We start from the raw sequence: 24,493 nt of genomic DNA on the forward strand, positions 1-24,493 counted from the left end.
TATGTGAATAGCCTGCAATGCCACCTGAGACCATAGTGATGTCCCTGCCCATTTTGCCACAGAGGGCCGTGTCTGTATCCATGATGCTGCAGCAGTTGGAGTCTGTGTCATTATCCAGGTTTCATTTTACCACCAATGGCCATGTAGGTGCCCTTGGTCTGGGCTGCCACCTGGGACCATGTTGGCGTTTGAGAAGAGAACTGTGCAGAACTGGCACTGACCCTCACCAGCTATGGCACCCAGGAGAGCTGTCCCCACTCTTCATTGGCTGTGCAGTGGTGGGGTGCAGGAGAGATGATTCTCTTCAGCTCCTTATTGCCTGGGGTAGACAGGAAAGCTGGCCCCACACACATCCCACATGAGCATGTGGGGGAGCTGGCCCCATATCTTGCTGACTGCAGCACTTTGGAAAGCAGCCCGACACCTTGGCTGGGTAGCACAGTAGTGCTGGTCATGGTAGTATGGGCACTGGAGGGCCCACCCAATGATGTGAGAGCAGAACTGCCCCCACCCCTCATATAGCAATATTGGAGAGCTGTTCTTGATGGTGTGGGCCTGGGATACCTGTTCTGTTGCTCGCTGGCTGCTGCAGTCAGGAGAGCTGGTCCTATCTATCACCTGGGCAAAGTAGAAGAGCTAACCCTGAGGGTGCAGGAGCAGGAGAGCCGGCAGACTGACTAGCTCAGCTACCACACAAGCCCACATCCGAGCTATGAGTCGACCCCTCCCAATAGCTACCTCATCTATGACCTGCTGGGGCATGTGAAGGGACTCGTCCTGCAGCTCCAAGGCTGCATGATCTTCCTGAAAAAAGCAATAACAGAATATCCAAGAGGAGTCCTTGTCAGGATCTAGTTTTGATAATGAGGCAGAAGCCAGAGGCCTCGAACCAGACCAATGGCTCACTGCGACAAACATTTGCAAGTAAAGTTGTTTGAATAAAAGGGAATTCTGTGGGCCATACCATGATACACTTCCCCAGTGAGATTTTCCTTTCTCTTCGAGGGGAGGTTGCAAGGGCAGAGCATGCGTATAGAATGGTGGGAGAGGAGTGGGATTGGGATGCATGATGTGAAATTCACAAAGAATCAGTAAAAGGAGGGAGGGGAGTAACCAAGACACCTGCCCCCAGTGACTTCAAAGTTCATATTCTTGGTGGTTTTGAACTTAGCTCGTAGTATTCTAGTACTCGAGAATTAAGAATAGGCAGTTTCTGGTGCAAAGGAAAGGAACAAAGAGTAGGAATGTCTTCCCAAGGTGAAATGAGTGAGTGGCAGGTGTGGAGTGCTTTATGGTGCTCAGAACTCCCTGTGAAGTGGTGGCTTCCTTTCAACATCACAGTTAGGCTACCCCTTCCTTCTGTTCTAAATTGCATGTGTGATCTGACTTCCTGTTTCAAATCTCAGTCTGTGCCACTACTCAAGCCCAGAGCTGCGTCTTCACACTGGGGCATAGAGAAATCCACACAACACACCCAGGTACCAATTGCTGCCTTAGTCATTATATTAAGTAGCCAAGTGTGTTTTTTTTAAAAAATAAATTTGTTATTTTATGTTTTTATTCCGGGCTATATAAGGTTATTTGTATGTATGTATGTGTATGTATATGCATATATGTGTGTGTGTATGTGTGTATGAGTGGGTGTAGGTGTGCGTGTGCATGTGCGTGTGCATGTGTGTGTGTATGTGTGTATGTGTATGTGTCTATCCTATGTCCTCTTGGTGGAGGGGGTGTGTCACTAGGGGTGGGCTTTGAGATTTTAAATTCCCAAGCCATTCCATTAACTCTTTCTGCCAGGTGCTTGTGGATCAAGAGACGTGAGCTCTTAGCTGTTCATGTCACTGTATCTTTGCCCCACCATCGTCCTAAATAGGGTTATTGCCTTGAAGAGACACCATGACTATGGAAACTCTTATAAAAGGAAATGTTTAATTAGGGCTGGCTTATAGTTTCAGAGGTTTGGTCCACTATCGTCAAAGTAGGAAGCATGGCACTGTGCAGGTAGAGAGTGCTGGAGAAGGAGCAGAGAGTTCTGCATCTTGATCCAAAGATAACCGTTAGAGGACTGACTCACACCGAGCAGAGCTTGAGAACCAGAAGACCTCAAAGCCTGCCTACATAGTGACACACTTCCTCCGACAAGGCCACATCTCATAATAGTAGCACTTCCCATAGGCCAGACATATTTAAACCACCACAACCATCATGGACTTTAACCCTCTGAAACAATGAAATGAAAAAGTAACTAAGACATCCCATATCCAACTATCCTACTCCTTTTCCCTGTCCCCATGAACTCACTGCAGCTCTGGTTCCTTACACCAGGCCTGCAAAGGCTGTGCCCACTGTCTTCATTGTCCATGGGTGAAGAGTTTGTGGGCCCAACACTCCCCTGATGGACTATGAGTAGTTAATGATTTCTGAAGCAAGCATATTTTCTTCAGTGATGTAGCCCCTGATACCCATGCTGTTCATGGTCTAGTAAATGAAATGATTCTCAATCTATCTTCATGAAAGCAGCCACAGTTAAACCTAGTGGGCTACTAAGAAAGAAAGGAGGAAAGAAAGAAAGGAAGAAAGAAAGGAAGAAAGAAAGAAAGGAAGAAAGAAAGAAAGGAAGAAGGAAGGATGGAGAGGAAAATGGCAGAGGGATTTGTTGAGAAGAAGGGTTTCTGTAGAGAGAGAATATGAGAGTTAAAATGGGGTGAAAATGACTAAAACTTCATTATATACACAAATGCAATTGCCAGAGAATGTTAAAAATTAGACACTTGCTGCTGAGGCGAACCTTTGAAACATCATAGTAGAGACTGGAGAGATTGCTTAGTGGCTCAGTGGTTAAAAGCACTGACTGCTCTTCTGAAGGACCTGGGTCCAATTCCCAGCACCCACATGATGGTTGTTAACTAGTTCCAGAGGCTATGCCACCCTCTTCTGGTCTCCACAGGTACTAGGCAAACACAAGATAGACATGCATGCATACATTCATACATGCATGCATACATACATACACACATGTACATGCATATATACATATATACATACATACAGGCAAAGCATACATGCACACAAACTGTGTAACCTGATGGCTTATTAGCAGGAATGAATATGAAGATACTAATGACTAGGGAGATGGCTGGGTGTCCAAAGTGATCACCACATAAGCACAAGGACAGAAATTAAAATCATCCAAAATGCCAGGTGGGCATGGCAACATGTCTGTCAAAACGGGAGAAGCATTAACTAACTAATTAATTAAATCCAGACACAGCCCCTCACAATCAAGAATTTTTATATATTCAATAATGATACTTGCAATGGTTTAGGTGTGTACCCCACTTGTGTGGTTAAAATTAATCTTACATGTATCCTGTCTAGCTGGTGGAACCTTCTAGAGGTGTGAATCTACTGTAAGTCTCTGCTCATGAATGGATTGATGCCATTTTTGCAATCACAGTTGCTACAGGACTGTCTTCTTGAGGAGACGATATCTCATTCTCTGTTGTCTTTCCACCTTCAGTCCTAGAATGATAAAGAAAGACACACCCAGACCACATGGCTGCCCCTAGACTTTGGACTTCTCAATTTATGTAACTAGAAAACCATTATTTCACAATAGCAGCAGAGAATGAAGTAAGATATAGCCATGATGTTTAACCCTGGTCATTCCCAGTCTGTTTTTTTAAATTTTTTTTATTAACTTGAATATTTCTTATTTACATTTTGAATGTTATTCCCTTTTCCCGGTTTCTGGGCCAACATCCCCCTTATCCCTCCACCTCCCCTTCTATATGGTTGCTCCCCTCTCCACCCTCCCTCCATTACAGCCCTCCCCCCCAACAATCACAATCACTGGGGGTTCAGTCTTAGCAGGACCAAGGGCTTCCCCTTCCACTGGTGCTCTTACTAGGCTATTCATTGCTACCTATGAGGTTGGAGTCCTGGGTCAGTCCATGTACAGTCTTTGGGTAGTGGCTTAGTCCCTGGAAGCTCTGGTTGGTTGACATTGTTGTTCATATGGGGTCTCGAGCCCCTTCAAGCTCTTTCAGTCCCTTCTCTGATTCCTTCAACGGGGGTCCCGTTCTCAGTTCAGTGGTTTGCTGCTGGCATTTGCCTCTGTATTTGCTGTATTCTGACTGTGTCTCTCAGGAGAGATCTACATCCGGCTCCTGTCGACCTGCACTTCTTTGCTTCATCCATCTTGTCTAATTGGGTGGCTGTATATGTATGGGCCACATGTGGGGCAGGCTCTGAATGGGTGTTCCTTCTGCCTCTGTTTTCATCTTTACCCCCCTATTCCCTGCCAAGGGTATTCTTGTTCCCCTATTAAAGAAGGAGTGAAGCATTTGCATTTTGATCATCCGTCTTGAGTTTCATATGTTCTGTGCATCTAGGGTAATTCAAGCATTTGGGCAAATAGCCACTTATCAATGAGTGCATACCATGTGTGTTTTTCTGTGTTTGGGTTAGCTCACTCAGGATGATATTTTCCAGTTCCAACCATTTGCCTATGAATTTCATAAAGTCATCATTTTTGATAGCTGAGTAAAATTCCATTGTGCAGATGTACCACATTTTCTGTATCCATTCCTCTGTTGAAGGGCATCTGGGTTCTTTCCAGCTTCTGGCTATTATAAATAAGGCTGCTATGAACATAGTGGAGCATGTGTCTTTTTTATATGTTGGGGCATCTTTTGGGTATATGCCCAAGAGAGGTATAGCTGGGTCCTCAGGTAGTTAAATGTCCAATTTTCTGAAGAACCTCCAGACTGCAGATTTCCAGAATGGTTTTACCAGTCTGCAATCCCACCAACAATGGAGGTGTGTTCCTCTTTCTCCACATCCTCGCCAGCATTTGCAGTCACCTGAGTTTTTGATCTTAGCCATTCTCACTGGTGTGAGGTGAAATCTCAGGGTTGTTGCTTTCCCTTATGACTAAAGATGTTGAACATTTCTTTAGGTGTTTCTCAGCCATTCGGCATTCCTCAGCTGTGAATTCTTTGTTTAGCTCTGAACCCCATTTTTTAATAGGGTTATTTGTCTCCCTGCAGTCTAACTTCTTGAGTTCTTTGTATATTTTGGATATAAGGCCTCTATCTGTTGTAGGATTGGTAAAGATCTTTTCCCAATCTGTTGGTTGCCGATTTGTCCTGACCACAGTGTCCTTTGCCTTACGGAAGCTTTGCAGTTTTATGATATCCCATTTGTTGATTCTTGATCATAGAGCATAAGCCATTGGTGTTTTGTTCAGGAAATTTTTTCCAGTGCTCATGTGTTCCAGATGCTTCCCTAGTTTTTCTTCTATTAGTTTGAGTGTATCTGGTTTGATATGGAGGTCCTTGATCCACTTGGACTTAAGCTTTGTACAGGGTGATAAGCATGGATTGATCTGCATTCTTCTACATGTTGACCTCCAGTTGAACCAGCACCATTTGCTGAAAATGCTATCTTTTTTCCATTTGATGGTTTTGGCTCCTTTGTCAAAAATCAAGTGCCCACAGGTGTGTGGGTTCATTTCTGGGTCTTCAATTCTGTTCCATTGGTCTATCTGTCTGTCTCTGTACCAATACCATGCAGTTTCTATCACTATTGCTCTGTAATACTGCTTGAGTTCAGGGATAGTGATTCCCCCTGAAGTCCTTTTATTGTTGAGGATAGTTTTACCTATCCTGGGTTTTTTGTTAATCCAGATGAATTTGCAAATTGTTCTGTCTAACTCTTTGAAGAATTGGATTGGTATTTTGATGGGGATTGCATTGAATCTGTAGATCGCTTTTGGTAAAATGGCCATTTTTACTATATTAATCCTGCCAATCCATGAGCATGGGAGATCTTTCCATCCTCTGAGGTCTTCTTCAATTTCTTTCTTCAGAGGCTTGAAGTTCTTATTGTACAGATCTTTTACTTGCTTGGTTAAAGTCACACCGAGGTATTTTATATTATTTGGGACTATTATGAAGGGTATCGTTTCCCTAATTTCTTTCTCGGCTTGTTTCTCTTTTGTGTAGAGGAAGGCTACTGATTTATTTGAGTTAATTTTATACCCAGCCACTTTGCTGAATTTGTTTATCAGCTTTAGTAGTTCTCTGGTGGAACTTTTGGGATCACTTTAATAAACTATCATATCATCTGCAAATAGTGATATTTTGACTTCTTCTTTTGCAATCTGTATCCACTTCATCTCCTTTTGTTGTCTGTTTGCTCTGGCTAGAACTTCAAGAACTAAATTGAATAAGTAGGGAGAGAGTGGGCAGCCTTGTCTAGTCCCTGATTTTAGTGGGATTGCTTCAAGTTTCTCTCTATTTAGTTTAATGTTAGTGACTGTTTTGCTGTATATGGCTTTTTCTATGCTTAGGTATGGGCCTTTGAATTCCCACTTTTTCCAGGACTGTTATTATGAAGGGGTGTTGAATTTTGTCAAATGCTTTCTCAGCATCTAATGAAATGATCATGTGGTTTTGTTCTTTCAGTTTGTTTATATAATGGATCATGTTGATGGTTTTCCATATATTAAACCATCCCTGCATGCCTGGGATGAAGCCTACCTGATCATGGTGGATGATTGTTTTGATGTGCTCTTGGATTCGGTTTACCAGAATTTCATTGAGTATTTTTGCGTCGATATTCATAAGAGAAATTATTCTGAAGTTGTCTTTCTTTGTTGGGTCTTTGTGTGGTTTAGGTATAAGAGTAATTGTGGCTTCATAGAAGGAATTCGGTAGTGCTCCATCTGTTTCAATTTTGTGGAATAGTTTGGATAGTGTTTGTATGAGGTCTTCTATGATGGTCTGATAGAATTCTGCACTGAACCCTTCTGGACCTGGGGTGTTTTTGGTTCGGAGACCTTTAATGACTGCTTCTATTTCATTAGGAGTTATGGGGTTGTTTAAATGGTTTATCTGTTCCTGATTTAACTTCGGTACCTGGTATCTGTCTAGGAAATTGTCCATTTCCTCCAGATTTTCCAATTTTGTTGAATACAGGCTTTTGTAGTAAGATCTGATGATTTTTTTGAATTTGCTCTGATTCTGTTGCTCTGTCTCCCTTTTCATTTCTGATTTTGTTAATTTAGACAAACTCTCTGTGTCCTCTCATTAGTCTGGCTAAGGGTTTATCTATCTTGTTGATTTTCTCAAAGAACCAACTTTTGGTTCTGTTGATTCTTTCTATGGTCCTTTTTGTTTCTACTTGGTTGATTTCAGCTCTGAGTTTGATTATTTCCTGCCTTCTACTCCTCCTGGGTGTATTTGCTTCTTTTTGTTCTAGAGCTTTTAGGTGTGCTGTCAAGCTGCTGACATATGCTCTTTCCTGTTTCTTTATGCAGGCAGTCAGAGCTATGAGTTTTCCTCTTAGCACAGCTTTCATTGTGTCTCATAAGTTTGGGTATGTTGTACCTTCATTTTCTTTAAATTCTAAGAAGTCTTTAATTTCTTTCTTTACTTCTTCCTTGACCAGATTATCGTTGACTAGAGCATTGTTCAACTTCCACGTATATGTGGGCGTTCTTCCGTTATTGTTATTGAAGACCAGCTTTAAGCCGTGGTGGTCTGATAGGACACACGGGATTATTTCTATCTTTCTGTACCTGTTGAGGCCTGTTTTTTTGACCAATTATATGGTCGATTTTGGAGAAAGTATCATGAGGAGCTGAGAAGAATGTATATCCTTTTGCTTTAGGCTAGAATATTCTATAAATATCTGTTACGTCCATTTGGTTCATGACTTCTCTTAGTCTGTCTATGTCTCTGTTTAATTTCTGTTTCCATCACCTGTCCATTGATGAGAGTGGGGTGTTGAAATCTCCTACTATTATTGTGTGAGGTGCAATGTGTGTTTTGAGCTTTAGTAAGGTTTCTTTTACTTATGTAGGTGCCCTTGTATTTGGGGCATAGTTATTTAGGATTGAGAGTTCATCTTGGTGGATTTTTCCTTTGATGAATATGAAGTGCCCTTCCTTTTTTTTGATGACTTTTAGTTGAAAATTGATTGTATTCGATATTAGAATGGCTACTCCAGCTTGCTTCTTCCGACCATTTGCTTGGAAAGTTGTTTTCCAGCCTTTCTCTCTGAGGTAGTGTCTGTCTTTGTCTCTGAGGTGTGTTTCATGTAGGCAGCAGAATGCAGGGTCCTCATTGTGTATCCAGTTTGTTAATCTGTTTCTTTTTATTGCAGAGTTGAGACCATTGATGTTGCAAGATATTAAGGAAGAGTGATTATTGCTTCCTGTTGTATTCATATTTGGATGTGAGGTTATGTTTGTGTGCTTTTCTTCTCTGTTTTGTTTCCAAGACTATTAGTTTCTTGCTTTTTCTAGGGTGTAGCTTGCCTCCTTATGTTGGGCTTTACCATTTATTATCCTTTGTAGCGCTCGATTTGTAGAAAGTTATTGTGTAAATTTGGTTTTTTAATGGAATATCTTGGTTTCTCCATCTATGTTAATTGAGAGTTTTGCAGGATACAGTAACCTGGGCTGGCGTTTATGTTCTCTTAGGGTCTGTATGACATCTATCCAGGATCTTCTGGCTTTCATAGTCTCTGGTGAGAAGTCTTGTGTGATTCTAATAGGTCTGTCTTTATATGTTACTTTACCTTTTTCCCTTACTGCTTTTAATATTCTTTCTTTATTTTGTGCATTTGGTGTTTTGACTATTATGTGACAGGAAGAGTTTCTTTTCTGGTCAAATCTATTTGGTTTCTGTAGGCTTCTTGCATGTTTATGGGCATCTCTTTCTTTAGGTTAGGGAAGTTTTCTTCTATGATTTTGTTGAAGATATTTACTGGTCCTGTGAGCTGGGAGTCTTCACTCTCTTCTATACCTATTATCCTTAGGTTTGATCTTCTCATTGAGTCCTGGATTTCCTGTATGTTTTGGACCAGTAACTTTGTCCATTTTACATTGTCTTTGACCATTGTTTCGATGATTTCTATGGAATCTTCTGCTCCTGAGATTCTCTCTTCTATCTCTTTTATTCTGTTTGTGATGCTTGTCTCTTCCTTTGGTTTTCTATATCCAGGGTTGTTTTCCTGTGTACTTTCTTTATTGCTTCTATTTCCATTTTTAATTCCTTCACCTGTTTGATTGTGTTTTCCTGGAATTGTTTCAGGGATTTTTGTGATTCCTCTCTATAGGCTTCTACTTGTTTATTTATGTTTTCCTGTTTTTCTCTAAGGGAGTTCTTCATGTCTTTCTTGAAGTCCTCCAGCAGCATGATCAAATATGATTTTAAATCTAGATCTTTCTTTTCTGGTGTGTTTGGATATTCAGTGTTTGCTTTGGTGTGCGAAGTGGGCTCCGATGATGCCATGTAGTCCTGGTTTCTGTTGCTTGGGTTCCTGTGCTTGCCTTTCACCATCAGATTGTCTCTTCCACCATTGTCTTAGTTAGGGTTTCATTGCTTTGAGAAGACACCATGACTATGGAAACTCTTATAAAAGAAAATGTTTAATTAGTGTTGGCTTTTAGTTTCAGAGGTTTGACCCACTATTGTCAAAGTAGGAAGCATGGCACTGTGCAGGTAAAGAGTGCTGGAAAAGGAGCAGAGAGTTCTGCATCTTGATCCAAAGATAACCATTAGAGGACTTACTCACACCGAGCAGAGCTTGAGAACCAGAAGACCTCAAAGCCTGCCTACATAGTGACACACTTCCTCCAACAAGGCCACATCTCATAATAGTAGCACTTCCCATAGGCCAGACATATTCAAACCACCACAACCATCATGGACTTTAACCCCCTGAAACAATGAAATGAAAAAGTAACTAAGATATCCCATATCCAACTATCCTACTCCTTTTCCCTGTCCCCATCCAACTGTCCCACTTCTTTTCCCTGTCCCCATGAACTCACTGCAGCTCTGGTTCCTTACACCAGGCCTGCAAAGGCTGTGCCCACTGTCTTCATTGTCCATGGGTGAAGAGTTTCTGGGCCCAACACTCCACTAATGGACTATGAGTAGTTAATGATTTCTGAAGCAAGCATATTTTCTTCAGTGATGTAGCCCCTGATACCCATGCTGTTCATGGTCTAGTAAATGAAATGATTCTCAATCTATCTTCATGAAAGCAGCCACAGTTAAACCTAGTGGGCTACTAAGAAAGAAAGGAGGAAAGAAAGAAAGGAAGAAAGAAAGAAAGAAAGGAAGGAAGAAAGAAAGGAAGAAAGGAAGAAGGAAGGATGGAGAGGAAAATGGCAGAGGGATTTGTTGAGAAGAAGGGTTTCTGTAGAGAGAGAATATGAGAGTTAAAATGGGGTGAAAATGACTAAAACTTCATTATATACACAAATGCAATTGCCAGAGAATGTTAAAAATTAGACACTTGCTGCTGAGGCGAACCTTTGAAACATCATAGTAGAGACTGGAGAGATTGCTTAGTGGCTCAGTGGTTAAAAGCACTGACTGCTCTTCTGAAGGACCTGGGTCCAATTCCCAGCACCCACATGATGGTTGTTAACTAGTTCCAGAGGCTATGCCACCCTCTTCTGGTCTCCACAGGTACTAGGCAAACACAAGATAGACATGCATGCATACATTCATACATGCATGCATACATACATACACACATGTACATGCATATATACATATATACATACATACAGGCAAAGCATACATGCACACAAACTGTGTAACCTGATGGCTTATTAGCAGGAATGAATATGAAGATACTAATGACTAGGGAGATGGCTGGGTGTCCAAAGTGATCACCACATAAGCACAAGGACAGAAATTAAAATCATCCAAAATGCCAGGTGGGCATGGCAACATGTCTGTCAAAACGGGAGAAGCATTAACTAACTAATTAATTAAATCCAGACACAGCCCCTCACAATCAAGAATTTTTATATATTCAATAATGATACTTGCAATGTTTTAAGTGTGTTCCCCCACTTGTATGGTTAAAATTAATCTTACATGTATCCTGTCTAGCTGGTGGAACCTTCTAGAGGTGTGAATCTACTGTAAGTCTCTGCTCATGAATGGATTGATGCCATTTTTGCAATCACAGTTGCTACAGGACTGTATTCTTGAGGAGATGATATCTCATTCTCTGTTGTTTTTCCACCTTCAGTCCTAGAATGATAAAGAAAGACACACCCAGACCACATATCTGCCCCTAGACTTTGGACTTCTCAACTTATGTAACTAGAAAACCATTATTTCACAATAGCAGCAGAGAATGAAGTAAGATATAGCCATGATGTTTAACCCTGGCCATTCCCAGTCTGTGGTTTTTTGAAATTTGCCAACATCCTTTGGTTTCTCCTCTATCCTATGCTTTCATGTGCTTTCTGCTTTCCTCTTACCTCTGAATGCCCTGGTTGGAATATGTTAGAACTCTCTGGAACAATGGTTCTTAACCTTGTTCTTTAGGTGTCAAATGGCTCTTGCACAGGAGTCACCTACAACTACCAGAAAACACAGATATTTACATCATTATGATTCATAACAGTAGCAAAATTAGTTATGAAATAGCAATGAAAATTATGTTGGGGTCACACGACATGAAGAACTATATTAAGTGGACACAGCCTTAGGAAGGCTGAGAACCACTCCTCTAGAACATCTGCCTTCCTGCTTGGATGATGGTTTCAGGAACTTGCAATTTAATAAATGGCTACTAAGATGTTTGTGTTGATTGTGTGCTCATAAAGCCATTTGTAAAATGTGTGTGTGTGTGTGTGTGTGTGTGTGTGTTTAATGTTTTTCTTGTTGAAAATGGTAACCAGTTCTCTTAACTTCCTGCTTGCCCTCCTCCCAGTTTTCAGTCCAGCCCCTTTAATATTCTCTCCTAACTCGTCCTCCCTCAGTTTCCCAACAGCCTGCTTTAACAGCCCCTTCTCAGTTTACCCAATTCTAGCAACTCCAAACTATAACAACTGTTCTAGCCTATCTGCTCAGCTCAGCTCCTCCTGGCTCAGCTGCCTTCTAACAACGCCTTCACTGGCTTCTCTTCTCACTCTGCTAGCCCCCTACCCCACCTCAGCTGGCTTTTAAAAAATATCTTATCCCATTCCCAGAAATCCAAGAGGCAACCAACACTGAAGGTCATAGGGTCAAGCAGTTTAAATGGCTAAACATTCTTAAAGGGCCAGGCACACAAGATAAATCACACTGCAAACATTTTGTAACAACTTGTGACCTTGCTAGGAGTACTTTAGGGGGTGTAAATAGAAATATTTACTCTGTGTGATGCCGATTCAACCAGGAGGGTACTCGGGAGCCCATTTAACAACAAGAACACATTCCCTATAGAATTCTAACTCATCATAATGTTGCCTGTTTCCTGCCTTCCTGGTTCAGTCGTGGATACCTTTTACCCCTTTCTGTCTCCTTGTTTATAAAGTGATCATGAAAACTTTACCATAACATATACAATTGACTGGGTAAGAACTGTTAAAAGAGACATATTAAAGTAGATTAAAAAAAGAGATGTATTGTAGATGAGACATTTGTATCAACCTTTCTGCCCAAGGCCCAAGGCTGCAGGAAAGATGGGCGAAGAATGTATGAGCTGGAGGGTGGGGCAGCGTGCCATGGGATGCCATAAGGAGTACAGAGAAAAACAGCTGACTTGTGTGCCAAAGGAATCAGTGCATGGTGGAAAGTGATTTCAGTTGTGGGTTTCACACCTTTCAGAGCACACAGGAGCCTTATTGGGAGAGGGCCATGAATAGGTAAAGATCTATAGATATAGTTCGATTGTGTGGACTTAGTGTGTTTTGGAACTTGAACAGCTATAGACACAACTGCGAATTAGAAGAAAATAGTGCCAGTGGATTTATTTGAGTTCCCAACAGAATAAATACACACAGAATATAAGCTCAAGGGTCAGAGTAGGAAAATGCATGAACTTTTTGGCACTTTGACAAATGCCAGGTAGAGAGGCCACACCAGAACTTCAAGTTCAGGCAATGTGCAAATGACCCTTGTACTGGATGTGTCCCCGACACCTCCCCCTTTCCCGGCAAATAAATAGAGTGGCCTTCCTAGATGTCAGCTAGGCATAGCAGAGGAGCCCTGCAAGACTGTCAGCTGGGAAGGAAACTTGGAGGCCTGAACTGCTGAAGGAGAGCTAAGATGGAGATCATTCCCAACCTTTCTATAGAGACCTGGGTGCTTCTAGCTACTAGCTTGATGCTCTTCTACATGTAAGTAGCTGTCCAGGCTCCTCCCCCATCTGTAACCGGAAATGCAGCCCCCCATTCTTTTCCTGTTGAAACATCCAAAGAGATAACAGAGGGGAAGTTGAAATCAACATCAGGTAGTTCCTACCAATGTCATTGGCCATCTTATGAGCTTCCACCCACAACTCTAATCATATGGGTTTTGACAAGACTTACCCATATAATAACACAGGTGGCTCTCGGTCTACACCTAGACTAACCAACCATTCTGTGGCATTATAAACAATTGGCTAGTGTGCTGGTTAGTTTCTATTTATGAGTTTGACAGACACAACCTGAAATTTTCTAGAAAGAGAGTTTTGACTGAGAAATTGTCTAGGTCAGGTTGACCTATAGGCAACCCTGGGTAGGATTGTCTTGATTGTTAATTGATGCAGGAAGACCCAGCTCATTGTGGGCAGCAGCATTCCCTATGCAACTATATAACATAAAAGAAAACCCGATGAATGCAAACAAGCAGAGACCTGTCCTCTCTGTGCTCTTCACTGTGACTGGCTACTTGGGTTTCTGCCTTGACTTCCCAGATACAATGGACTGTAATGTGGAGTTGTCAGGAGAATAAATCCTTCCCCCTCTAAGTTGCTTCTTGTGGAACATTTTAGCACAGCAACATTAGCAACCATGACCTTTCCAAGCTTTAAGAACCCTTAGAATAGCCTAGTTGCTTAGACTTTTTCTCCCCTTTCACCCTTCTCTGTTTTGCCAGCATAAGTGATGAGTATATGACTGGTTCCCTGTGGATGTGGGTGTTTCTTGCTTCCATTTGTCATACCTTCTAATCCAATTTACACAAACTCCCACATTGTGTCTGTTCTTTTTTTCTACTGCTGTGATAAACACCATGACCAAAAACTTGAGGAGGAGAGAGTTTTATTATAGTAAAGGAAGGCCAGGGCAGGAACTCAGGACAGAAACCAAAGCATTTGGAGGAACACTGTCTCCTGTCTTGCTCCATATGGCTCACTTGGTCAGTTTTCTTATACTACCCAGCAGTACCTGCCTACGTGCGAAACTGCCTATAGTGGTCTGAACCTTCCTACCTCAGTCATCAACCAAGAAAATACCCCACAGACTTGCCCACAGGACAATCTGATAGAGGCATTCTCTAAACTATGGTTGCTTCTTCCAAGATGAATATATCTTGTATCAAGTTGATTAAAAGAAAACTAATAAACACAATACCCCAGCAATTTTTGAAAGGCCGCCATCCATAATTCTCTTTTCTTTGATCATTATCCAGAATACTATTATTTTCTAAAATCATGTTTCCACCTTGCAATATTGAAACCACTTAACACCAAATGTTTTTGTTGTTTTCTTTGATTTGTTTGTTTGTTTGTTTTTAGCAACAACAAAAAGCAGTGTGGTGGTATGAATATACTTGACCCAGGCAGTGGCACTATTAGGAGGTGTGGCCTTGTTGGAGTAGGTGTGGCTTTGTTGGAGAAAGTGTGTCATGTTGGGTGTGGGCTTTAAGACCTTCATCCTAGCTGCCTGGAAGTCAGTATTCTGCTAGCTGGATTCTGCCATATTCCTGCCTTGCTGATAATAGACTGAACCTCTGAAACTATAGGTCAGCCTCAATTAAATGTTGTCCTAATAAAAATTACCTTGGTCATGGTGTCACAGAATGGTACACAGTAGTGAATCCCTAGGACAAGCAGTAAGCACAATCTTGCAGGAGGAATCCCAGTTACTAGTTGGGCTTTGTTGAGGTGATCCGTTGTGATCCTTTAGTACATGTCCCTTAATGCAAATTCTTGATTATATTTGATAGTGTTTTATGAGTTTCACTTGATTTGTAGCAAGGGTTTAGAAACTGCATTGAGTAATAGACTCATATTAACAAAGAGAGAATGGACTAGAGAGATGGCTCAGCAGTTAAAAACACTGGTTTAACTGTTTTTTTTTTTTTTCATAGAAACCAGGGTTTGATTCCCAGTTCCCACATAGTGGCTCATAACCATCTATAATTGCAGTTCCAAGAGCTCTAGGACTCTTTTCTGCCCTCTGTGGCCACTGAATATATGTGGTACATAGACATACATGCAGGCAAAACACTCATATACGTAAAATAATATAATTTAATTAATGTTTTCTGTAACATGTATAGTTTCATATTTTATGCCATATACTTAATCTGTTATCAATAGAAAGTACCTGACCTTCTGAAGTTCCTTTTTCTTGCAAATCAAAGAATGCTTGGGTCAGATAAAACCTTTATATAAAATAAATATTTCTGCTAGAATTTCTAAGCTTGATGTGATAACACTTCCCTTGTGTGAAAAGCTTACAATAATCTGCAGAATCACCTTTTATCAGCCTTGCTTCTTTTCCTGCATCTGCTATGTGTCAGTCACACTGGAGTCGGGAGGTCTGTAGCATCATGAGAAATTAAGATGTGCTACATCATCAGTGATAGCAGCCCCGCCCTATGGAGCACCTGATTAAGCAGAACTTTGTACATACTGAGTTGACATACACAGGCAATAATTCTTCTCATCTATGACTGTCTTAGTCGGGGTTTCCATTCCTGTGAAGAGACACCATAACCATGGCAACTCTTAAGAAAGAAAACATTTAATTGTGGCTGGCTTATAGTTTTAGAGGTTAAGTCCAGTATCACCGTGGTGGGAACCATGGCGATGTACAGACATGGTGCTGGAGAAGTAGTTGAGAGTTCTACATCTGGATCAACAGGCAGCAGGAAGAGAATCATACTGGGCCTGGCTTGAGCATCTAAAATTTCAAAACCCATTCATTCCCAGTGACATACTTCTTTTAACAAGGTCACACCTCTTAACAGTGCATTCCCTGTGGGCCTACAGGGTCCATTTTTATTCAAACCTCTCCCTGGCCCTCATAGGCTTGTAGCCATATCATAGTCTAACTTTGAAAGCTCCCATAGTCTATCACAGTATCAGCACTGTTTAAAAGTCCAAAGTTCAAAGTCTCTCCTGAGACTCATGCAATATCTTAACTGTAATCCTCTGTAAAATCAAAATGGAATATTTCCGAAATATAATAGCACAGGATATACATCATCATTCCAAAGGGGAGAGAAGGAACTATAATGAGGAATTGCTAGGCCAAAACAAGATGGAAAGCCAACTGGGAAAACTCCAAACTCTGTGTGTGTCTCAATGTCTGATGTCAAAAAGCTCTTCAGATCTCCAACTCCTTTCAGCTTTGTTGACTGCAACACATTTTTTTCTCCTTTGGGCTGATTCTACTCTCTTTTAGTAGCTTGCCTAGGCAGATATCCCACAACTCTGGCATCTTCAACATCCTAAGTTCTTCCAAGGCAATCCAGGCTTTACCTTCACAGCTCCATACAATGGTCTCTCTAGGCCTCCAAGCAGGGATACTCCTTGACCTCAGTGGCTTCTCTCTGTCACGGGGGGCGGGAGGGGAGATTCCATATCTCCTTTCTTCTATCCTTGTCCCTAAAGTCAGAACTATGCGGCTGAAACTGCCGAGGTTGGAACAGGCCGCCTTTCATATTCTATTACGTGTTCACCAGCTCTCTGTGCTCTGTGGCTTGCTTTGCTGACTAAACTTGGCTGTCCTAGAACTTGTTCTGTAGACTACGCAGGCCTCACACTCAGAAATCCACCTGCTTGTGCCTCCTCAGTTCTGTAATTAAAGATGTTTTCTTTAATTCCTTCTCACAAGTTGGAAGCCTAGCTGGGTGAGGTCTTGCTCTGAAGTTACCACTCTCTTTACTTAGCATCAGGGTCTTCATTAATGCATTTATACTTGCTCAAACTGTACATTTGTATTCTCCCTTGCTCACCATGTTCCTTTTCATTGTAAATCTGCATAAGTGTGGCCACAGATATACCAAACAACAGTCGATACTATGCTGTCTGGAAATCTGCTCTGCCAATGCTGATAATTTATCTCTTGAATTTAGCCTAGGGCAGATTTTTTCTAGATAAGGACATTACAAAAACAGTCTCTAGGTCACACACTAATCAGACCTGCACAATTCAAATTACCCTAGTAACACTGTCTTCCATATTCCTACTAGGTTGCTCATTAAGGTCCACTTAGTTTCTTTCTTTTTTTTTTTTTTTTTTTTGTAGGTTAAAACCAATCGGTTATCTTTAGTTTTGATAGAGTCAGCTAGAACCCAGCTATGTGGCCAAGGTATCTGTAAATATATTTTGAGTCTGACTCTTATTTCTGGGAGCACAGGGCTGGGAGGAAGAACCGGGACCAAACTTCTACACTTGTCTGCTGGTGAGAATTGGGTGTTGATGTCACCCATTGTCATTGTGCTGGGTCCGTCTGTGGCTTTAGATCTGATAGTGTTTGGTTTGGGAAAGTCAGTGCTCCCAAGTTCCGTGCATCAATCTATGGAACTAATATCCTCTTGGTGGAATTGTCCCTTGCCTTACAGAAGTTTTACACTTTCACGAGGTCTGGTTTATTGATTGATGATCTTAATGCCTGAGTCATTGGTGTTCTGTCCAGGAAGTAGTCTTCTGTTCCAATGCGATCAAGACACTCCCCACTTTCTTTCCTATCAGATTCAGTGTTTCCAGTTTGAGGTTGAAGTCTGGGATCCACTTAGACTTGAGTTTTGTGCAGGGTGATTGTTGCTGTAGTGGATTAAACCGCTCTACTCTGCTGTGTGTAGTTTGAAAAGCCAACTTCCACCTTTGCCTGGGAGCTGCTGCACTACCAGCCCACTCCTGCTTCCCTTATGTTCCACCGGGCTTAGCTGGATGGGTGCCGCCAGCACTGACCCAGTTTTTCTTTCTTACCCACCTTTGCCCCGCTTGGTTCCTGGCACCGGTGGCGGTCAGCCCCAACCGGGCCTCTCTCTCTACCCACCTTGCTCCTGGGGTTTTCCGCTCCACCATCCCACTCCCGAGACCCTTGCTCCGGGGAGAGGTCGTGTTGCCAGCCCCACCCGAGACCTTTGAATCTGCCGGTAAAGGACACACACTCAGCTTGTCACTTTACAGCTTGCCTTTCATGGTACACTTGCTGGGCGCAGATACCTTCTGCCTGGAAATGTGCGCCCTTACCAAAACACCATCTCCTTCTCTCCTTCTGCCACAAACTCAGTGGTCTGTTCCAATCAGCCTCTGCCAAACATCTCTGACAACCCTCCCGCAGCGGAGCCACAGGCCCTGGCTGTCCCGAGATCTTACGTGATTGCCGTCTTCTTCTCGCTCCCAAGCATGGCAGAAAAAAAGCCCTTCTCTTCCCTGCATCTCTTTTTCCTCTTGAGACCCAGAAGTCTCACCTGTACCTTCCGCTCAGCAACTGGCTCCCGGTCTTCTTTATTATTATTTTTTTAAATTTAGAGAATACTTTATTAGTTTTTGTAATCAAACCCACGTATATAAGACCTTACATATTTAATACAGTGTGTTACCCCTGTACAAATGGAAAAAACTTAAGTTCAACATTTCTAGACCAATATGGCTGTTAATTTCTGTACAGTGCCAACTCAACACAGTAAACGGGGATACTTTTTTCGAAAGTTGACAGCACAGGTAAAGTTTCAAAAAATTCAAATTATATATCTGTATATATATATTTATATTTATATAAAAAGACCAATAATAGCAGTGTGTTATGCATCAACAGCAGCAACAGCTTTTCCAGGTTCTGCAGTCATCTGAACAAAACTGTAGAGACATCCAGCACACTCCATTAAAAAAAAAAAGTAAAAAAACAAAACCCGAGAAAACAGCACAGTTCTGTTACTCTTGTGGTACCTGGCACCATTTTTTTTTAAATTAGCTTCTCAATCATCATCTGGAAAGAAAACATTCTGAGCAACATCATTAAAAACAGCTCTGATAAAGCACGGTCACTACTACGTATCATAAAGCAGGTACAAGCTATTTTACATCCACAGAGGTATGATACAGTACTGTCCTACATCTATAATACTAGAGGATACAATTTAAAAGGCATTATTTGAGACTTGATTCTACTTTTCCAGCAGAGGGCCCAAAGGATGGTGTGACACAGCTTTGTAAAGAAACATACTCTAGACAGGATTTCCTTTCACTAGTGGCACACTTCTAAGGATTCATTCTCTCCATGAATGTCAGCTAAAACCGTTATTAAAAAAATGAAATATCCCTAGAACAAAACCGTATAACCACCGGATTCACATGAAGATGAACCAGTGGAGACAAGCTGGACCTCACCTTACCAACAAGCTATCAAATCTGTTATGTTTAAACAGTGAGACCTCCAAGGAAGGAGATGCCAAGTAGTGCTTCAAAGCTTCGGACCACAATCAAACACAGCATCCTTTTCAACAGAAGCAGAAGCTCATCTGAATATGCTCATGGATGCTGACATCAACATTTAATCATCTCCTCACTCATCCAGGAAGAGGGGGAGATCAGTTACTACTGTACTTTATTGTGTTCAACCAAATCACCATGTTACAAAAATAGCAAGCTGCCATAATAAAAAATAAGGCTCCTCTATCCAGCACCAGATAGCATCATTTTACTTTCAAGCCTAGAAATTGCACACTTGTATATAAACCAATCGAAGATGAGGATTGAGAGGTCATCTTGGTGGATTTTTCCTTTGATGAATATGAAGTGTCCTTCCTTATCTTTTTTGATGACTTTTAATTGAAAATTGATTTTATTTGATATTAGAATGGCTACTCCAGCTTGCTTCTTCTGACCATTTGCTTGGAAAGTTGTTTTCCAGCCTTTCACTCTGAGGTAGTGTCTGTCTTTGTCTCTGAGGTGTGTTTCCTGTAGGCAGCAGAATGCAGGGTCCTCGTTGCGTATCCAGTTTGTTAATCTATGTCTTTTTATTGGGGAGTTGAGGCCATTGATGTTGAGAGATATTAAGGAATAGTGATTATTGCTTCCTGTTATATTCATATTTGGATGTGAGGTTATGTTTGTGTGCTTTCATTCTCTTTGTTTTGTTGCCAAGACGATTAGTTTCTTGCTTCTTCTAGGGTATAGCTTGCCTCCTTATGTTGGGCTTTACCCTTTATTATCCTTTGTAGTGCTGGATTTGTAGAAAGATATTGTGTAAATTTGGTTTTGTCATGGAATATCTTGGTTTCTCCATCTATGTTAATTGAGAGTTTTGCAGGATACAGTAACCTGGGCTGGCATTTGTGTTCTCTTAGGGTCTGTATGACATCTGTCCAGGATCTTCTGGCCTTCATAGTTTCTGGTGAAAAGTCTGGTGTGATTCTGATAGGTCTGCCTTTATATGTTACTTGACCTTTTTCCCTTACTGCTTTTAATATTCTTTCTTTATTTTGTGCGTTTGGTGTTTTGATAATTATGTGACGGGAGGTGTTTCTTTTCTGGTCCAATCTATTTGGAGTTCTAGGCTTCTTGTATGCCTATGGGTATCTCTTTTTTTAGGTTAGGGAAGTTTTCTTCTATGATTTTGTTGAAGATATTTACTGGTCCATTGAGCTGGGAGTCTTCACTCTCTTCTATACCTATTATCCTTAGGTTTGATCTTCTCATTGAGTCCTGAATTTCATGTATGTTTTGGACCAGTAGCTTTTTCCGCTTTACATTATCTTTGACAGTTGAGTCAATGATTTCTATGGAATCTTCTGCTCCTGAGATTCTCTCTTCCATCTCTTGTATTCTGTTGGTGAAGCTTGTATCTACAGCTCCTTGTCTTTTTTTTTGATATTCTATGTCCAGGGTTGTTTCCATGTGTTCTTTCTTGATTGCTTCTATTTCCATTTTTAATTCCTTCAACTGTTTGATTGTGTTTTCCTGGAATTCTTTCAGGGATTTTTGCGATTCCTCTCTGTAGGCTTCTACTTGTTCTCTAAGGGAGTTCTTTATGTCTTTCTTGAAGTCCTCCAGCATCATGATCAAATATGATTTTGAAACTAGATCTTGCTTTTCTGGTGTGTTTGGATATTCCGTGTTTGCTTTGGTGGGAGAATTGGGCTCCGATGATGCCATGTAGTCTTGGTTTCTGTTGCTTGGGTTCCTGCGCTTGCCTCTCGCCATCAGATTATCTCTAGTGTTACTTTGTTCTGCTATTTCTGACTGTGGCTAGACTGTCCTATAAGCCTGTGTGTCAGGAGTGCTGTAGACCTGTTTTCCTGTTTTCTTTCAGCCAGTTATGGGGACAGAGTGTTCTGCTTTCGGGCGTGTAGTTTTTCCTCTCTACAGGTCTTCAGCTGTTCCTGTGGGCCTGTGTCTTGAGTTCACCAGGCAGGTTTCTTGCAGGGGAAAAGTTGGTCCTACCTGTGGTTCCAAGGCTCAAGTGTGCTCGTGGGGTACTGCCTAAGTCCTCTCCGTGGCGGCAGCAACTGGGAAGATCTGCGCCGCTCTTTCCGGGAGCCTCCGTGCACCAGGGTTCCAGATGACGTTTGGTGTTTTCCTCTGGCGTCTGGATGTGCACAGAGTGCAGTCTCTTCTGGTTTCCCAGGCGTGTCTGCCTCTCTGAAGGTTTAGCTCTCCCTCCCACGGGATTTGGGTGCAGAGAACTGTTTATCCGGTCTGTTTCCTTCAGGTTCCGGCGGTGTCTCAGGCGCAGGGATCCTGCCGCTCCTGGGCCCTCCCCTACGGGAACCCAGAGGCCTTGTACAGTTGCCTCTTGGGCCAGGGATGTGGGCAGGGGTGGGCAGTGTTGGTGGTCTCCTCCGCTCTGCAACCTCAGGAGTGCCCACCTGATCAGGCGGTGAGGTCTCTCTCCCACGGGGTTTGGGAGCAGAGAGCTGCTGCGGGCCGGGATCCGCGGGTGTGGGACTTCCGGTAAACACAGGAAGTCTCCACTTAGTTTCTTATACAAAGTCCCAAAGTCAACATTCAAGAGCGTGGTCTGCCCTATTACCTCAATGCTTCAGTCTCTGGTACCAATTTCTGTCATAGTTTGGGTTTCTATTGCTGTGAAAGGATACCATGACCTTCACAACTTCTAATAAAAGAACATTTAATTTGGGTGGCTTACAATTTCAGGGGGTTTATAGTCCACCATCTTCTTTGTGGAAAGCACAGGCAGACATGGTGAAGGAGAAGGAGCTGAAGGTTCTACATCAGGACCAACAGGCAGAAGAAAGAGAGTGTGTAGCTAGGCTTGGCTTGAGCAGCTAAAAGCTCATAGTCCATCCCAGTGGCATACTTCTTCTAATAAGGTCACAAATTCTCCAACAAGGCCACACCTCTAATAGTGCCACTTCATGTGGACCCATGATGGGCCATTTTCATTCAAACCACCACATTAACCATCGTGATAAATAAAATTCTGTCCACCACTGTGCCTACTGGATAATTACCACCAGTTGGAGGTCCAGATTGACCCATGAGAGAAACAGCCTTTAAACAATGTCTTGGTCATTAAGGGAACATACTGGAAAATAGCCTTCTCTGTAGCTTATGTCAACCAGATTGCAAGTCAGAGAATCTTGGGGGTCTCTGACATTTCTCTGATGCCAGTGGCAGTCATGAACTCAATTGTCATTATAAGGACATAAGAACTCGATGATTGGTTCCAGGTCTTTCTAAAAGGGCAACTTTCAGAGCAGTTAGAGCCTCTAACAAACTTGTGGCTTAGAGAAAAGCAAACACATAAGTCTCTGACCAATCTGGAAGAACAATACCATAGGGTCTTCATGGCCTTGTGGCATTAAGTAATTCAGTTATGCAAATAAGCCTTTCCCTTTTATCTAATGAGAGTCACTGCTTCAGGGATTTTTCTAAATGGACAAGAGCAAATGGAACACCCTGGGAAGCTTTGAGCCTGAAACTCTAAGACTCTAAAATCCAAATCTGAGGCTTTTTATTAATGATGTTCTCCTGGACTGGAAGCACAGTAGCTTCCACCATCTCTATCCCATCATTCTGATGGGTAGGCATACTTAGTGAACATTGGAGAGGAGAGTGGGATTGTAGCTGTTTGGGTTTTTACTGTTATTTGTCATTTAGATGTTATTCGTCGGGTTTGATTCTTGAAGTTCCTGAGTCATAGTCATGACTGACACATGTTCATATGTATAAACTTGGACTTTTCTGTTACTTTACAGATATGGGACCTATTCTCATGGCCTGTTTAAGAAACTAGGAATTCCTGGACCCAAACCTGTGCCTTTATTTGGCACCATTTTCAACTACGGTGATGTGAGTAGTGTTTAAGCTCTTTCATTTATATTTTTATTGATTGATTTTTATTTTGAGACTGGGTTTTTCTGTATATCCTTGGCTGTCCTGGAACTCACTCTGGAGTCCAGGCTTCCTTGAAACTCAGAGATCCATCTGTTTCTGTCTCCCAAGTGCTGGGATTAAAAACATGTGCTATCACTACCTGACTGCTCTTTCATTTCTTATAGTTGTAATTTCTTTTAAAATTAGATTTATCTGCTTTTATTTAGGACTGGTCTGCACTTGTGTCTGTGCACCACATTTGAGCCTGGTGCCTGCAGAGGTCAGAAGATGATGTCAGATCTCCTAGAACTAGAGTTACATATGGTTGTAGATTGCCATGTCGGGCTTGGGAACTGAACTTGGTTCCTCTGCTAGTGCAGATGGTGCTTTTATTTTTTTATTTTTTTTATTGATAAATCTTTTTTTATTTATTTAATACTTAATAATAATATTTTGGTTTCCGGGCAAACATCTCCCTCCCCCCTCCCCTTCCTTATGGGTGTTCCCCTCCCAACCCTCCCCCCATTGCCGCCCTCCCCCCAACAGTCTAGTTCACTGGGGGTTCAGTCTTAGCAGGACCCAGGGCTTCCCCTTCCACTGGTGCTCTTACTAGGATATTCATTGCTACCTATGAGGTCAGAGTCCAGGGTCAGTCCATGTATAGTCTTTAGGTAGTGGCTTAGTCCCTGGAAGCTCTGGTTGCTTGGCATTGTTGTACATATGGGGTCTCGAGCCCCTTCAAGCTCTTCCAGTTCTTTCTCTGATTCCTTCAACAGGGGTCCTATTGTCAGTTCAGTGGTTTGCTGCTGGCATTCGCCTCTGTATTTGCTGTATTCTGGCTGTGTCTCTCAGGAGCGATCTACATCTGGCTCCTGTCAGTCTGCACTTCTTTGCTTCATCCATCTTGTCTAATTGGGTGGCTGTATATGTATGGGCCACATGTGGGGCAGGCTCTGAATGGGAGTTCCTTCAGTCTCTGTTTTAATCTTTGCCTCTCTCTTCCCTGCCAAGGGTATTCTTGTTCCCCTTTTAGAGAAGGAGTGAAGCATTCACATTTTGGTCATCCGTCTTGAGTTTCATTTGTTCTAGGGATCTAGGGTAATTCAAGCATTTGGGCTAATAGCCACTTATCAGTGAGTGCATACCATGTATGTCTTTCTGTGTTTGGGTTAGCTCACTC

At 42.0% G+C, this 24,493-nt stretch overlaps 2 protein-coding genes across 2 annotated transcripts in view; one reads left to right on the top strand and one right to left on the bottom strand.

Annotated features, from left to right (window-relative positions):
• The window catches only part of Hint1l2 (histidine triad nucleotide binding protein 1 like 2), an 865,401-nt gene that overhangs the window by 199,053 nt on the left and 641,855 nt on the right, over window positions 1-24,493 (bottom strand). The gene's annotated exons all lie outside the window — the stretch shown is intronic.
• The window catches only part of Cyp3a18 (cytochrome P450, family 3, subfamily a, polypeptide 18), a 49,874-nt gene continuing 38,379 nt past the window's right edge, over window positions 12,999-24,493 (top strand). The window contains exons 1-2 of the mRNA NM_145782.2: window positions 12,999-13,147; window positions 23,196-23,289. Of these exons, the coding sequence (NP_665725.2) occupies window positions 13,077-13,147; window positions 23,196-23,289 (165 nt within the window). The 5' untranslated portion in view covers window positions 12,999-13,076. The remainder of the gene's footprint in view (window positions 13,148-23,195; window positions 23,290-24,493) is intronic.

This window comes from Rattus norvegicus, chromosome 12, assembly GCF_036323735.1.
Source record: "Rattus norvegicus strain BN/NHsdMcwi chromosome 12, GRCr8, whole genome shotgun sequence".
NCBI lineage: Eukaryota > Metazoa > Chordata > Mammalia > Rodentia > Muridae > Rattus > Rattus norvegicus.